We start from the raw sequence: 17,204 nt of genomic DNA, 5'->3' as shown, positions 1-17,204 counted from the left end.
TCAACTTTTTAGTCTAATACCTTAAGATTCAGAGGTTCAGGAGGTTTTTACCAGGAGCCCAAATGTCCGCAGAGGTCTCTTCCCCTCCAAAACAATCACAGCCCAGTGATTTAAACCGGTAAAAACACTGAATAAAGCAGTTTCACGTTAAAAACTTTTGTAGCAGAGGGTCTGCTAACTACGGTAGCCAAGGCAAAAACACAAATGGCGCTGACTAGAGCCAGTGTTTGGTTTGTCTGTTCTGGGCTACAGCAGAAACATGGCGGTGCAACATGGCGACCTCCGTAGATGAAAACCTGCTACCTATGCAGATACAAACGCCTCATTCTAATGTAACGAAGACACAGCTATTCTAATTTCCAGGTGATTATACACTAAATAAAATGTACTTACTATATTCTATTCTATTTCTGCCATCACTGATATAGCCTAAAACTGTAATTGCAAGCAAACAGCTGTAATAACAAGCTGCAGAAATGTATCTATATTGATGATCCTAAACCCCTTATCAATTTACTGTAGCAGTGCACATAAGGAAAGCTGCAGAACACACAGTTAAAATTATTGGTTTTGTTCTGTTCGTCCTTGCTGCCCTGTTCAGGAAGAAGTCTTGGCAATCAATGATGCCATACCATAATGAAGCCCCAGTAGTCCCTCCTGGCTGTACTGGAGGGACAGCCAGCAAGGTTTACAGCCCACATACTGCAGCTAAGCAGCACAGTGTCAGAGAGGGGGAAGACGCTACAGCTACTGTACTTTCATCGACATTAAAGCATTAGGAACTACTCTGACCACAGAGGTAGTGTGGGGCACCGTCATGAGCTGTGATCCTTCACCACAACGGCAGCGTTAGCTCTAAAAATAGTCACTGGCTCTCTGAATCAATCCTACACAGTGAGCCTAGACGAAATACAAAGAACGCCCTTAGCTACTGAAAGGGGGAAAGGACTCCCAAATTTGACATCCGCCACCGTCTCATGCGGTCTTCTACTAATTTGCTCTCAGGGGCAGAGTGGGTACCTCCATCGAGCTGGGATTGGCACATGAGCTGGCATCCAGAGTAGCTGCAGGGTGTTAGGCCTGATCTGTCTAAGCTAGTTTAGCAAGCCCTGGCTTTCTGCCCTGTAGGGACGACTGCAGAGATCCTCTGATAGGGATTCCTTTGAAATCTGCAATTGAACAGGGGTGTTACATCTTGAAGCACAAAGTCCTCCAAGCTGGGTAAACATATTTTCTCAACTGCTTCATCTCACTCTAGCTCAGCTTTCTTTTGTGTACATGTCTCACTGTTAACTCAGGAAAGCCTATCCACAGGCGTCACGCCAGGACAATGTCATCTGTGGCAGGCGGTGATTGTTAGTGCACTGTATACACCCCAGCGGTAGAGGATGACCATCGTTGTATCATGTGTAACTGTTGGCCAGCTGTCCAATGGAGGTTTAAGCTCCACTTACTGAGGGTTTAATTGAACAGCATTAGTGAGGATTTGAGTAACCGAGTGAAAATGATAGCATCCCTGAGATGGGAGTGGCGAGGCAGAGGAGTGTGTGTGGGGCGTGTGTGTGTGTGTGTGTGTGTGTGTGTGTGTGTAAGTGTGTGGGAGAAAGGGCTTAAGAGAGTTAATGGAAAGTGATGTGAGGTCAGACAGATTGACAGTGTTGATCGACAGATGTGGTAATGCTTTTCCAGCAGCTTAATGCATCCTGAGGCTGTGTCTAAACATTTCTAATGGCTGACTCTTTCATCGCTGCAACAAGGATGTAATTAACTGAAGGAGACAAATATCTTAGAATATTATTGTGTACAGGTAATTCAAGCATCAATATTTTGTTTAGTTTCTGTACTTTTTGCTTTGCAAATCAAACAACAACTCCTCTAATCCCTGATCTGAAGGATCTCAAACTGTGGAGATACTGAAGGTTTATAATATGCTGTCACACAAACACAAAGAATGGCGAAAATTAGGTTTAGCAAAGGCTAAATCCTATCTCAGTTTTTCTGGGAATTCCTAAGGACACACAAGAGTAAAGAGAGACGCAGGTCACATCTGTGAGCAGCGAGTGCTGCAATTCTTAATTCTCCAGTGCACATGACAGATTCCCCGCAGACAGCAGGGCTCAGGAGGAGTTGTCATTTCAGCTGTCCCCACTGACATATCTAATGGAGCGGGAGAGCTGAGACAATCTAAAATAGCAGATAGGGAACCCCTGTTATTATGTAATATAGTCTTTACGCTGCCTTTTGGCTTTAGCTTTTCTTAGACATTACATGTTATATCCATGATGTTTTTAATGGACTACTATAGCCTGATAAATATCTACTGTTGGACAAAAAAAGAGTTTCTAATTCAATATGAAAAGGAGTAAATACTCAGTGTGAGTTTAAGTAAATATGTTGACCGTTGCAGAACAGCTGTGATCTCACAGCCATGTAGAGATTTCAGCATCACGGCTTGTGTAACAAGGTGTGTTTAAACCAAATAGGGCTGAGTTACACAGTCCGAGGGAGTGCGCTCACTAATCTGAGGAAAGAGAGAGTGAGTGGAGGAAGCAGAATAATCTGTCCTGTTCAACAGAGGATCCTCCCGCCTGCCTCTGAGCATTTGTCATACCTTCGGTTCGTTCAGAGCAGCGTTGCTAGGCAGAAATGTTTTCTATTGCACGGTTTTCAGGAGGAAAGATGTGGCTGCTTGCTGTTGGAGCTCTGAGCATCATGTGTCCAGATGTTTCAAGAAACAACTGATGAATTGACATGGTCTAAAACCCACAGACTAAATAAAAATAAGGTAACCCATTATTTAAAAAAAAAAAATCAGACAGTAGCATATAAACCTTTTAGGAGGTACACAACAGCAATGATAATGTATGTGTTCTTCTTGGGGACACAAATGTACTACTGACGGCTGCAAATTAACTTTTACATGTCTTTGACAGAATCAGTTACATCAACATTTTTGTACAGAATGAGACAGTGGACTGGTATTTCTGTCCCCGGTTGTCGCTCTCGTAATTTGTCCAACTGAAAATTCTTTGTTACAGTTGGGGATTTTATTTCATCAACTTCCGAAATTAAATGTGATTTATCGCAGGGATCAATTCTGAGACCTGTTCAGTCCTGACTGCCTTTAAGACATATCAGGTCTAGTAATTCAAAAATACTGTAGCTCCATATATGACGTGGAAAACTGGATAACAATTCAAAGTAAAGGACCTTGAGATCATTGCGCTTGAATACCTCTTCCAACAAATAAAGCTACCAGTTGGCCCGAATACACCCGTCATTAGGTCTGCCTCTTAAATTTGGGTGTTACTTTTTACAGCAATAGCCCTAATATGTATTATCTTACATTATAAATTACAGGGTTATTCCAATATGCAGTATAACTTCAGTTGGACCTATAGACAAATATCAGTTTTGTGTATTTCCCATTTAATCACATTACCACTTGTCTGTACTAACTGACAACAACTGCAGAATTCATTATCTAAAATAAATTTATCTACCCGAGTATTATTTACCTGAGTTGGCTAGAAATGGTTTCATAAAAGTACAAACATTATTTATACAAAGGCAAAATCTAGTGGCCAGTGTATACTCTGCAACATTTTTGTGTATTTTCCTAATTGCACAATATTTTTTATATTATTTATTTTTATAGTACTCATATTTTTGTCATGTATTTATCTTGTCTCATTTTATTTATCACTCAATCCCTGTTATTCCTGTTTCTTTTACCACTGACTCTTGAGCTGATGTGTGGATTCCGTTGGTGTGGGATTAATAAAGTCTGATCTAATCTGTATACTGTCTAGAAAAAACTACGAGTAAACAATCAATCAGAAAGAACCATTTTAAGAAAAGCTATAAATCTACTGTTATATCCTTGATAATCCACAGCTCTGGAGGCCAACATCTGCTTCAGTGAGCGACTGATAACTCTCTAGAAAATGTTGTTTCATCATAAGCTTTTGTTGATGGCTCTGTCACAGACGTGTTGAAGGACGGGGGTTAAACCGAGCTTACGAAACAGATGGTTCCTATTTATTTCTCAGCTACTGATTCAGTCACCCTGAATGGCCCTTACCTGAACAAATATAGAAACAAGGCAGCTCTACAATGTGGTCAGACTGCTGTTAGTAAATCCTTGACCTCGAGAGGTCAGACAGGTCAAACCTTTTGCCTGGTGGTCCTGCCTGAGGTCTCGCCCTACACGAACTATGACCTGACACCTTAAGAAACAATGGAAGAATCTGAGATGACATATCAGGCAATATTCACAAATGCGACACTTAAGCAGCAGAAACAAAGACGGGAAAAAAGAAGACAAGAAAACAGAAACCGACTAAATAAAAGTGTTTGTTTGCGCAGTAAGAAATTGGGTCAGAACTGTAGTTTTGAAGAAGTGGATTCAGCTGAAGTGGATATACTGTATCCTCTATGATAGAACCAATAAAACTAAGGAGCATACGGGGATCAGAAGGATCAACAGAGCAAAAAAAGAGTGATACGTCATCAGCTGACACTTGGCATGAGCAATGTGGGGTAGAGCTAGAGTTTCCTATCAAGTGCACAACAAAGCAATGAAGGGAAATATGAAATAAAGAAAAAAGCAGGTTGACAAAAACACTAATATCTTAAAATCTGTGTTGTCTACTTTACAGGTTGACAACACCTGCACCAAACAAACTCAGGACCTGGCTTTGCTACATTTCTGAAAAATCGGTCAAGCGTGAAATAGAAAGTTTCCCATGCATTAAATTTGCAGGAGTGAGCAGAAAATCACAGGAACGTACTAAAAGCCTCGGTGAACTTTCCTTCCTCGCCGCCATAGCCTCAGACTCGTGAATGAGACGCACTTTGGTCAAGTATTCCCAAACCACATTTACTTTACTGCACTTTAAGACTTACAGCCATCAAATTTTCTCTTGCTTAAAGACCTCGTAATTCACAGAAAAATAAATCTTGGCAGGATTCCTGACAAACTCCACACTGATGCAGCACATCCTGATGTTCTATGAGAAGTTCAAGAGAGCAGGAAAGCAAAGGACATGGCCCTAGGAGAAACAAACAAAACTTCACATTTTATTCAGAGAGGGCGCTCGACAGTTTAGGAAATATGTGCTGAATGTTGTTGAGTAAAAACTTTTATGGGATCTGAAGCGACAACGGCGCAATTCTAAAGCCTGAGTGTCTAAAAGGCTGAGGACAGTGGAGAGGGCCCTTTACCTCCTGTCACTACTGGGTAGTCATGAAGCACAGAGCAATCCCCCCGCAGCCTCCAGTGACACACACACTAACGAACACAGAGACACACACACTTTCAGACATACAGAAAAAACACACGGTTAATGCAGACGGGCATCAAAGTACATGTGAGGAAGCGCAGAGTTAACATAGGTGTGAAGCATGATCAGCCAGGCAAAGAAACAAAGTCCCGTAACAGTGTTTCCAGCTGAAGATCAGCAGTGTGATGAAGGAGAGGACAGGTATAACTGTGCTTTTATTATTTAAAGGGACAGTTCACGCCAAAACGAGGAAAAAAAGTTCCTCTTACATCTACTGCTAGCTCACCTAGCACCACAAAGCTAGCTAACATTACAGCTCAGCCGAGGAGGACGCCATTAATGTTTACATATCGCACTGTTACAAGCACAAGCCTCCGTCCATGAGTAGATGCACGCTTCCTTCTGGTGATACGGTTGGCGGTGTAGTTTGGTAGAAAGACAATAGTTCCTACATGAAACTGCTCACAACAAGGTCTGTGGATTATCTTGGGTAACCAGGTCATGACTTCTGCAAAGAGACATTGCTGTTTGGTTTTTCAAATGTTGTTTTTTGGCGCTATGAGCACCACAAGACGTTTGAAACAAATTTTATTTGAGAGAAGGCAGACATCTCTGATTCCTACCAGTCTAGATTGATAAACAGCACTACTGATAAACCAAAAAAAGGGATTTTGGGGTGAACTGTCCTTTAAATTTTGGGAAACGCAACAAAGGGCTTGTGTTGTCAGATATCAGTTATAATTATAAGAGTGACAGGAAGGAGCAGCACTTGAGAGACCTTCTATTTCTCAAGAGTTTACTTGAAACATGTCAAATAAAAGCAACAGCAACAACTTGTGTGACAAGGCTGAGCCCTCTGTGAAGATCATGGCTGCGCCTCTTGACATAAATCAGAGACATAAAAGTAAAAACTGTGGTGTAATACAAGTTATACAACCACATACAAAGCCTTGCAAATGAGACAGTTGGAACATTGTAAATCAGAAGTAACCAATGATGACATCATTTCAAGTTATAATCCTCTTGTAGCATAATTCAAGGCAAAATTATGCACGTGGCCAATTCGGGAATCTAAAAACGATGTACTGACTCTTGAACTGTGATTGTGAGGACATCTTGCTGGGCTGCCATAAATAAGAGACTTGAATTGAAATACAACAACAACAAAAACAAAACAGAACTGTGTAATCTCTGGCATTCCCACCTCTTGTGCCCACACACAATTTCTGACTAGAACATTTTGACAGGCTGTCAGACTAGGCCAGACACAGGCAGCTCAAAGAGGAACTGGGGAGATCGCCACTGGAAAACCAAATCTATATCACTCCAAATACCTAAACATCATCTCCCACTCCTGCCAAAGATAAAGCACACACATTTCTGCAGCTCACGTCAATGTAGTAAGACTGCGAGGCGGTGGGCTTGAGGTAAAATAGTAGATTAACAGGTTAGGCTGCAGCCCGTTCAGCTGTATCCAGCTGCAGCTGTGGATACGACTCTGCTGCTAAATTTAGCTCTGGAGTAGGGGATCGCCTGAAGAAAAACGTCACAGTCACTGACACACATGCTGCTGCAGTGCTGCCGAGACTGAGAAAAACATAGTTTACAGTTTAGAGCGGCTCGCTGCAGATTTATGTCCTTACCAAAAGGTTTGTGTGTGTGTGTGTGTGTGTGTGTGTGTGTGTGTGTGTGTGTATCTAGCAGTGAGAAATATGTGAAAGAGATCAGTCAAGGGTGTGTAAGAGTACGAAAGACACAAATGTTAGGACGTTAAAAAAACATGTCTGAATGATGCATTGAGGCAGGAGCAGTGAACTAACAAGAAACATTCCTCCCTGCTGCCACCTGGTGACACGGCTGCCATCCTACATGGCCTTAGTCATCTTCAGGTCTAGTTTCAATACCAAGCTAAGTTGAATAGAAAGTGATAAATATTAAAACTATTTGGCCAAGTTGTTCAGCAGTGTAGGAGTGCAAAGAATAATGCACTCACTGTGCTCAGTGAATACATGATGGCAATGAGTTCAGTGGGAGGCATTTAGAAAGTGCATCCACTGCTAACGTGGAACATCTCCACCATCTAGTGGAGATCAGCAGTTATTAACAGAGGACTGCTGAAAGAGGATGTAACAGTGTACATTCTTCGAGTTGAAAATTTATTAATAGACATGTTCAGAGATAACTATGTATTTACTGTGTTTAGTTTTTCTATGTTCTGTTGAGACGAATGTAGAATTTGTTAGAGTTTCTGTTCATGTTTGCTTAAACTTGCATCAGATCTGAAAAGATAAGTCAAGTAATCTGCAACTATTTTAATAAACAATTAATAATTTCAGTCATTTATCTGGCAAAACTGTCTGTCAATCTCTAGTTGCAGCCAGAGCTGGGCAATATATTGATATTATACCAATATTGTGATATGAGACTTGATATCATTTTAGATTTTGGACACTGTAATAATGTCAGTGTCTTTAAAAAGCTGCACTACAGTAAAGTGATGTAATTTTCCGGATCTAACAGACTGTTCTACTCTTTTGTCTTTACACACTTAGCCATTACATCCACATTACTGATGATTATTTATATCTAAAAATCTCATTATGTACATATTTTGTGAATGCACTAATAGTTAAGCCTACAACACGATCAAAATATCAATACTTAGGTACGTGGTTGATAATATCATGATATTTGATTTTCTCCATATCTCCCAGTCCAAGTTGCCCCTTCTCTGACTTTATCTGTGACTGAATTTTGGTTCTGGTCTGTCAGTTGGACAAAATATTGTGATTGTTAATGGCATATTTTTAACATTTTTTTGGACTAAAACCATTGGCAGATTAAACCATAATGAAACTAATCATTAGTTACAGCCCTAACCTTCACTGATCAGTAGTTTGCTGGACTCACAATAAATCAAATGACTTAATTATAAAGGTCATAGTGCTAAAATGACAAAATTAACAACCACTGGAGCACTAAAATGCTTTAGTGCCTCTTTTTGAAGCCATATTCTGTTTGTGTAAATAATCTTGTTCAGTTTACAATATATATATGTATATATATATATATATATATATATATATATTTATTTACGTTTATGTTTGTTAATAATTCCTGTTTATTTAACTATATATTTGTTAATACTATTGTTTAAATTTCTTATATTTTCACGTATCTTTCCTCTCTTGCAAGGAGCACCTGTAACATAAATAATTTCCCCTCAGGGATCAATAAAGTATTTCTGATTCTGATTCTGAACTATTTTGGTTTTGCAGTAGCGCAGCACGATGAGGGAAATATGTGCTAACATTGTTGAATATGATAATAATGATATTACTTGTGATAAATAAACAGATACTGAAGTGTATTCTGCTTTTAGTATACTGTTTAAATTCAATAAATTGCTTGTTGAATTTAACAGAAAATGATAGAAAATGATTTTCAGCATCTGATTATCAAACAAATCGAACACTAACCTGAACACAAAATGCACCAATAACATAGAGAATAATAGTTAAATTTAAAGTGCAGTTTTTTACTGATACTCTTTTAACTAACTCAAAAAATCCCTGAGTGCAATATCACAGTCTGTCCTAATGTGTTTATCACGCAAGTAGACATTGCGATGGTGGACTCCCGTTTTGAGGCCTCAAGTTTGGCATTACAGCTGTTGCCATCTTGGTTTTTTGGAGCCACAAGTAACCATATTTGGGTGAGAGGCTGGCGCTTTGGAGGAGTGAGGGGTGGGTGTGACTAAGAGGCCGAGGACAGTATCAGCAGACAGCCTGTCACTCAAAGTGGCACCCCCATAATCAAGTGTAACTTTAGCCTTAATAAAATATACAGTTGTCATGAAGGGTGAAATTAATAACATTTTTTTGTACCAGGCTGTAAACATTTATTTCTGTTGTAAATTTCGTATTTTCACATGAGAGTCTAAGGTGATGTCTATTGACTCACTTCTGGAGCCAGCCTCAAGTGGCCGTTCAAAGAACTGCAGCTTTTGGCACTTGGGTGTTGCCTTCATTTCTTAGCCCCGGAGGTTTCTACTTAGATATATATCGTGCAGGCTTATTTCGCAGCCCACAAAAGGTACTGTGTTTTTTTTCTTGAGGAGTAAACATAATCGCTATCAGAGGTAAGACCTGATGGAGTCCTACTGAGCTGAAAAAAGCTATATGTTTATTAATTTCACAGCAGTTGTAGTAAGCAGTCATGTCATTTTTCAAAGTTGCTAAGGAAATACTCATTTTAAAACCATGATTCTAATCTAGTTTTGATTTAGTAGGGCTACGGGGTTGACATGTTGTGGTTGAGACACAGTGGAAAACAATATTATTCATTGAATTTATCAAAAACCTAGAAAGCGTACCAGTACTTGAGCAGCATTCCTGCCTTTTAGGAAAACAAGAAGTATGACAGAAGTCCTTAAAATAAGGCCAACTGCTTTTATGCGTGATTAAGTGACTTATTTGTAGAAATCTGATGGAAGTGACAAAAATCTGGGACACATCTTTACAGGGCCAACATTTTCACACAAAAAAAATAAAATAAAATAAACATAATTATAGCAGTACATTTTTACATTGATGTTTTTAGATTTCAAAGTTTCTGGCACAGGGCAAGTTTAAAGTTTAAAAAGAAGAGACAGATCAAAATATTTTATGAATCTCCTTTTCATGCACATAAACCCTTTAAAATAATTTTTCATCCCAGAATAGAAATTAATGTGTTTTTTTGGTCCCACTTCTCAAGAATGGGTAACATGAAGCTGAAAAACACTTTTTTAAAATTTAAAGGATCCAAGATATAAAGTGACCGCCTGCACATCAAAGCTTTTAACATTACAGGAGGGGCGTACTATACGTTGATGTACAGTTTTGGTCAAAAGTAGCGTTGCATGTATAAACATCTAAGTGGAGGTCATTACCATGTCCATTAGTGTTAAGTCACTCCAGAAATCTATACTCCCCCAGTCCAACCTCCATATAGCTAAAACAGTAGACACAAGGCTTCCCGTCTTGCCTCACTGAACTCAAGCTGGCTCCTTTACCCGCTGCCTGGCTCTTTCAGTCGCAGGACATGGACACTGGGGAAAGTTTTCCGGTGTCCAAATGGGCCTGCTGAGTGGGAGTATTTAGTTTCAAGGGTGACATAATGGAAGTAGAGTAATCCTTTTTGCTTAATTTGAATTACACAATATTTACAACCTTAAACCACATGATCGGGGGTATTTTTAACACCACTAGTACTCATTTTCTTTTAAAGATATGTTGATTATACTCAGGGAAAATGAATCTTATGTTTTTCTAGTGGTGTAAAACAATATCTCCCCTTATGAAAGCTCTGCCTATGTGTGCAGAGTATTGAGCAAGCCAGAGAGTTGTAAAGCAGAGAGGACGACTATGATATTACTTTTTTGCTTGTGTTTGTTGGAAAAGGTGATGGCAATGTTAAGAATGGCTAAATGGAGCTTAGTAGCAATGCTGGGCCGTCTTTCTGACCACACACGCCTGAAATAATGATGAGATTGAGTCAGAGGTCGCATGTACTGCTGACCCAATTGCAGCACTAATTACAAAATTGCGGGTGATCACGATACGAGAAACAGCGGATCCTGGCAGGACTTCCTCTGTTAGATGAGCTACTACTCCTGCGGTAAACAGACACCAATGGTTAAATACAACAAGAAATAAGAAGAAAAAACATGAATCAAACTTAAATTTATTGTCATCAATTAGGCTGAAGAGAGGAAAACCAGAGGATTCTCATCAAAGATTAACAGCTTGAGTGTTACTGATACATAACCAGTATAGATGGTTACTGTACGAGGCTCTCTGAGGTTTGTAAGTAAAGAACCACACATGCTTTTTGCAATATTAAACTCTCTTTCTACACACAAGCTCGCACGCTAAGCTGCACCCAAGCCCGTCACGGGCCGGTGACTGAGCTTTACACAACAAGGAGGTAACTATGGCAGAGGACACATGCCAGCGCGGCGGTGACACACAACACTACCTGTAGACGACAGTAAAACGTGGTCACCCCAGACGTGGTAACAGCAGCCAGCCATACCTGCGTTCTAGTCACTGGTCTCAGTCAAAAACAACAGCAGCCATGCCTGTGAGTGATGAAGGCTATCCATGTCCACGACAATGACGACACCAGCTTAACAGGTTTTTATTAGCCAACACAACAGACGATCAGCCTGCTGCACGGGCTCGAGCCTTTGAACGGCATCAGTCCATAAAATAGGCTGTTTGGTTTGCCGTCACTGTGTTGATCACACAGATACAATCAGCAAATGTTTCAAATGACATCTCTTATTCTGCCTTGATGGTGGATTTCATTTTTCTTGTTAGCGCATCTGTAATAGGAGATAATTCATACAATAATTTTGACACACTGCCTCGATACAGCATCGATGACAATGAGACAATATTTTATGTATGACTGTGAGAACCATGTGTCTCCAAAACATTAACTTTTTATGAGCTAAGAAAAACAGCCTTGTTTTCAGCTTTTGTGACAACACATTTTTAAATAAAAAAATGACATTATAAATTGTTTAATGGCTGAATCTTCTCAGTCCATGAAGGAATACTTTATCTGAAAAATTCTAGATCACCCAATTGACAAATACATGGTGTTGACTTGCCAAGAGGGCATATGGTGTTAATCATCCTTACAACATTTAACCAAGTTCAGAAAAAACTACACCTCTGACCAAGCCATTATTTAAACCTGTATTACAATGTTATGACAGCCAAAATCACACTTACTATTTAATTGAATAGGATTATATGTCTATTATCGTTTCTTCCAGTTGTGTACAAAGAAAAAAAATCATCTCTGTTCGTATTTGGTGGGCAGAATTCTCCATAAAGTGAGAAACAGAGAAGAAGGGAGACTCATTTCACGATCAAGGGGAAAACGAAAACAAAGTCTGAGTGAGATTTTAAGGGGCCAGGTAACTCCTTACGGAGCAGTCTGTCCTTCCCATGTAGTTGGGCAAATATGCCACCGACCTAGATGATTAAAATAAAACCTGAGCCCCAGTACCTTAGCATGAGAGCAGTCTGACCAGAGGACAGAGCAAGACTGCACGGATATTTACAAAGACCAGACAAACATGCTCCTGACTGCGGACCTGTTTCTGATGACAGCATTTATCTAAATAAAATCAGCAAAGGTACAAAATAAATCATGAGACCCTCCTCAACAAAAACACCTGTTCAGCAATAGTTAGAGTATCTGACCTCACTCAACTACAAAGCTGCTCTCACCTGCTGGTTCTCAGCCCCACCACTGCCAAGGTCTCAGGAGTGTCTGAGTCCCTGTAAAGCTCTTGCCCCTGTCTTACCTGTACTTCATGCCTGTCTGATAGGACACACACTCCTCCAGAGCCAGGCCATTCATCTTCAGGAAGTCTTCCATGTTCTTAATCTGAGCGGCGACTCTCTGTTCCCGGAGTCTCTGCAGCTCAGCCTGGTCAGGGGGCCTGGCCGGCGGCTGATTCAGCCCCTGGTCCGAGTGGTAGCGGTTGATCCCGCTCCGGATGCTCTCGCTGTATGACATAGACAGCATCTTGCCGCTGCCACTGCTGCTGCTCTTACGAACACCGCTGCTTGGCGCTGCCGGTTTGGGGATCTGCAGGTTGTCAGGAGGACAGTAACTGGACTTGCGCCTGCCAGGAGCCCCCCGGGGGCCTCCTGCGTACCCTCCCGCAAACATGCCCCCCCACCCCCCTCCTTCTCCTCCTCCTCGTGATGCTAAGGCGACCCGTGCAGTGAGGATTAAAGTAGGAACATGGATGGAGTGAGGAGCCGGCAGAGCGCAGCCACCTCCTTAAATAGCACCTGCTCCCATAAAAAAACAGCTCTCCTGCTTGGGGCAGCACACGGCCATGCATCCTGTAATCAGAGTCGCACAACATAGCCCAGCACCACCCTCCCCTGACAGGTACACAATGGCAGGGTTACACTGATAGGGAGCATTCAGGTGACTTGCTGGTGATTAAGGAGCAGGACCAGAGAGGGCACATGCTATCTACGAAGGGGAGGCATTCAAACATGCACCAAGCAAGAGGGGACGACCTGGTCTCACTTCTGATTCTGGACTGGACTAACAGGGAGAGCCAAGAGACAAACTTTCTGAGAGAAGTCCACAATATAAGTGCCTCTCACAAAAGGCACAACCAGCCCGTCTGGACTGACAGACACAGATGGACACCAGCGTTAAAAGAGTCCCCAAACAACCTCACAGTATGCACTTGTCAAAGATCTTTAATGTAGAGTTTGGCTTTATTGCAGGCTCAGGAGTACAGGGCATTTATCCATTTAAAAGAGTATTAGTTTCAACCATTAAGTCTTCCTTCTTCAGTTAAATATTAGCTTATTTTTGCTTGAGTTATTTGAACCAACAGACTTAACAACAGTTTCTTTCCCTGGGCCATGACAACTCTAAACTCCCCTTCACCTCATGAACTCTCCTAACTTTCATTTACAGTCTGGGTGACATTACATACATCAAGTGCAAACACAACAGCTGCCACTTATTACTGATTATTATCTATTTTATTCTTATTTAGTGGTGATGTGATAAACATATTTTTCTGGGTTGTCAGTTGTTTGTACCTTTTAACTTGCACTGTGTACAGCTGTAGCTTTTTGAATAATTCATTGTACTAATACAATGACAATAAAGGAGTTCTATTCTATTCTATTGTAGAACATTTAATATTCTGATCTACCGTCAGTGTTGTGCTGAATTTAATCTACAGAGGGCAGCACCCTGTCAGTTCCACCATCACTATAAAAAAAGCAACTTAATACTGAACAATACCGAACACTTGCAACAAAGCCACTTTCTTGGTGAGGGCAATGTGCCGACACTGAAATTGTAATTTTAAATTGACACATTGTAAAAGCTACTGTTAGTAACTTTTATCTACAAAAAAAAAAAAAGGATCATACTGCTGAAACTGTCACTGTATTCACACAGCACTACATGAGACAAAAATCTCTGACAAAAAACAAAACAAAACATATTCCTCTGGCTTATCTATTGCTTTACAGCATTTCTAATGGCCTTACAGTATGTGAATGAAAATAACTAGCCAGAGCTGAGGAGTCTCTAACGCAGCTGTCAGTCATGTTAATCCCTCAGTGAACTGCATTTAAACTGTCAAACTAGGCAGCGCTGATCAAATATGAATCAAGATTGTGATACTGACTTGCATATTTTAAACGTTTTCAGAAACATATTTTAATGTATTGTTTAGCTGTAAAATGAGAAGGTTTGTCCGGCCAGTGGGATATGTCACAAAACTTCTCATTTCACAGCTAAACAGTACACTAAAATATGCTTCTGATTAACATTTGAAGTGAGAAATAGACAAGGCAGTAACAGAATCTTGCTTCATATTTGATCAGTGCTGCCTAGTTTGATGGTTTGACCGCAGTTCACTGAGATATTGACATGATTGACAGCTGCGTTAGAGACTCCTCAGCTCGGACTGATTGTTGGTGAGCACGCCGTGGGCTAATCCTGGTGAATCCCATTAGAGGCAGTAGGAAGGGAGGAGGGACATTTTTTAAAAGAAACTTTCTTTTTTCAGAACGTAGTAACATTTTCAGCAAATAAGACACAAAGCTCTTCTGATAGAAGTTACCAACTGTGTCTTTAGTATACAATACTCAGGCCTGCAGACCAGTGTTTTCTAAAATGTCACTTCTTTAAAAACATAAAATTCAGAGAAAAGTGTGTCTGCATGAAAACTAAAATGGTTGGAGCCACTTATAAAAACATTAGTCTGGAAGCGACAACAACAAAACAGATAAAAAACACATGCTGACACTTCATTCCAGGATAATAATCTCTCTTCTTAGTTACATCACATTATAGCTTACTCCATATCCACGTTCATGAGTTTGAGATTGTGTGATTACAGCTAAAATATTCATTAAATATTAACAAAGGAAAGAATGATAAGACTTTCTGGCCTCGTATAATGAATCTAGGGCTGAACTAAAAACTATTTTATATATGTATGTATATATATGTGTGTGTGTGTGTTTGTGTGTGCCATGAATTAGAAAATAGCAATCCAGTATTATAGTAATTAATAATTGATTTTGATGCATATCAAATAAGTTCTCAGACAAGGACATTTGTCATCAGCCGTCCAGCAATACTGAAACTGGGACAGTTTGACCACACATGACAGGCTCACAGATACACTAGCAAGATGTCAAAAAAATCAAGTGAATTATTCCAAAATTAATCAAAATGACGCCCAAAAAAGTCAAGTGCCAGAGACAACAAAGGAAACTGGTCTATCACAAATCTACAATGAGCTTTGCAAAGCACCTGAAAACTGTCAGTAACAGCTAAGCCGTCTTGTATAAATATTCATTTTAGCTATTATGTCTTCTGTAACTGTGACCCGCATGCTAACAAACTAGATAGTTGTTTGACTTGTGTCCTCATCTCTCATTAATCCACCATCCCCGTTGAAGCTTCAATAAATCAGTTATTTCTCACTGAAGCTTCGACGCCCAAAAACTGGTATTCAGGACAGCCCTAAACAGATCAATCTAAAATTACTAAAGGTCAGATTTACACTAACTTTTCAAAATGGAAACTTAAATAATTTGCAATATAAATATCTGCAATTAATCCTATAATCTCAACAAGAATTATTTGTCGATCAGTTTGTCAAAGTAGAGTTCCTCCCTTAAAACCACCTGCGAACCAGGAAATGATATTTTACTGCTGATTCAACACAAAGTACACCCTCTAAGCTGTATTGATTGTTTTAAAATCTATTGACCAGCACAACAGCACTTTCTTTGCCTCTATACAAACAGTACACAGTTCCCATAACACTGACATCAAATGTCCATTCAAAATTAAGACTATTAAGAGCTAATAAACAATATTAAATCGCATCTGTTCCAAGTTCTAACACAGAAGAAGAAATAAGTCAAACCCGTTGACGGCTTCATGACATGACTTGGATCTCTCCCACAAATTCTCTATTAATCTCCCAAACAGCTGGTTTCCTTCGCTCAGAGACAGAAGACATAAATAAAGGAGGAGACTTCAGGCGAGGCAGCATGCATCCACACCCACACACACACACTCCTCATCACTCACACCAACCCCTTACACACAAAACATACACGCCAACAAACACACTCCTGATGTGGTCATGAATGCAAATCTTCCCTCGAACTCACCCGATTTCTTGGGGGTCGGCTCATGAGCGAGGTTGTTGGGTGCCAGTCTGCTCTTATAAACACACACTGCAGACAGTGATGAAGCAGGTCCACCCAAACTGGGAGTGTCTTACTAGGAAACGTCTAAACCAATTAGTGTATAAGAGAGTGCATCCCTTCCCTCCCCTCACCACTTGGACCATACTCTATCACCACGACCAACACCTCTCCTCCTCCCCTCCCTGTGAGATCTCGTGGAAGAAATCCATTTATGTCGTTTAGTGGCCCGTCTTGTTTCTGCTAACCGCAGCAAATAATATCAGCCCTGAATTATTCACCAAAGCTTTTGCACTAAAAGCCTCTGATTGTTGTTCCACAGGAAAGAATACTAAGAGCTGGACAGTAATGAGGGCCTGAGTGTTGTGTGCACGTGAAACTCTCTCTCTCACACACACACACACACACACAAATGTACAGAGTATCAAGCAAACACGTACTGTACGTTTACACACAGACAGACAGACAGAAAAAAACAAACCACCAAGCATGTTCAAGTTCTCTCTAACCGAGGAATTACGAAACCCACATCGGTTAAGCACGCCTTGCTGCATCTCTCTGCAGCGCAGCCTTGCGTTCAGGTCAAGGTCAGAATCAGACTGAGTCACATAATAATGACTCTGAACACAGAACTGTG

The 17,204-nt window shown here is 40.4% G+C and overlaps 1 protein-coding gene across 6 annotated transcripts in view; it reads right to left on the bottom strand.

Annotated features, from left to right (window-relative positions):
• The window catches only part of kcnab2a (potassium voltage-gated channel subfamily A regulatory beta subunit 2a), a 122,261-nt gene that overhangs the window by 49,171 nt on the left and 55,886 nt on the right, over nt 1-17,204 (bottom strand). For 2 of the 6 annotated variants that reach the window (XM_050037257.1, XM_050037258.1), the window contains exons 1-2: nt 16,532-16,570; nt 12,652-12,938 (exon numbers count right to left, since the gene is read on the bottom strand). The exons of 3 other annotated variants lie outside the window; for them this stretch is intronic. In XM_050037257.1, coding sequence (XP_049893214.1) covers nt 12,652-12,938; nt 16,532-16,555 — 311 coding nt within the window. In that variant the 5' untranslated portion in view covers nt 16,556-16,570. Of the gene's footprint in view, nt 1-12,651; nt 12,939-16,281; nt 16,305-16,531; nt 16,571-17,204 lie in introns of those variants that run through there. One more of the 6 variants, XM_050037263.1, reaches the window with a different exon arrangement.

This window comes from Epinephelus moara, chromosome 24, assembly GCF_006386435.1.
Source record: "Epinephelus moara isolate mb chromosome 24, YSFRI_EMoa_1.0, whole genome shotgun sequence".
In the NCBI taxonomy this organism is placed as follows: Eukaryota; Metazoa; Chordata; class Actinopteri; order Perciformes; family Serranidae; genus Epinephelus; species Epinephelus moara.
Note: the sequence above shows the minus strand (reverse complement) of the source record. Positions and strands in the feature narration are given on the sequence as shown.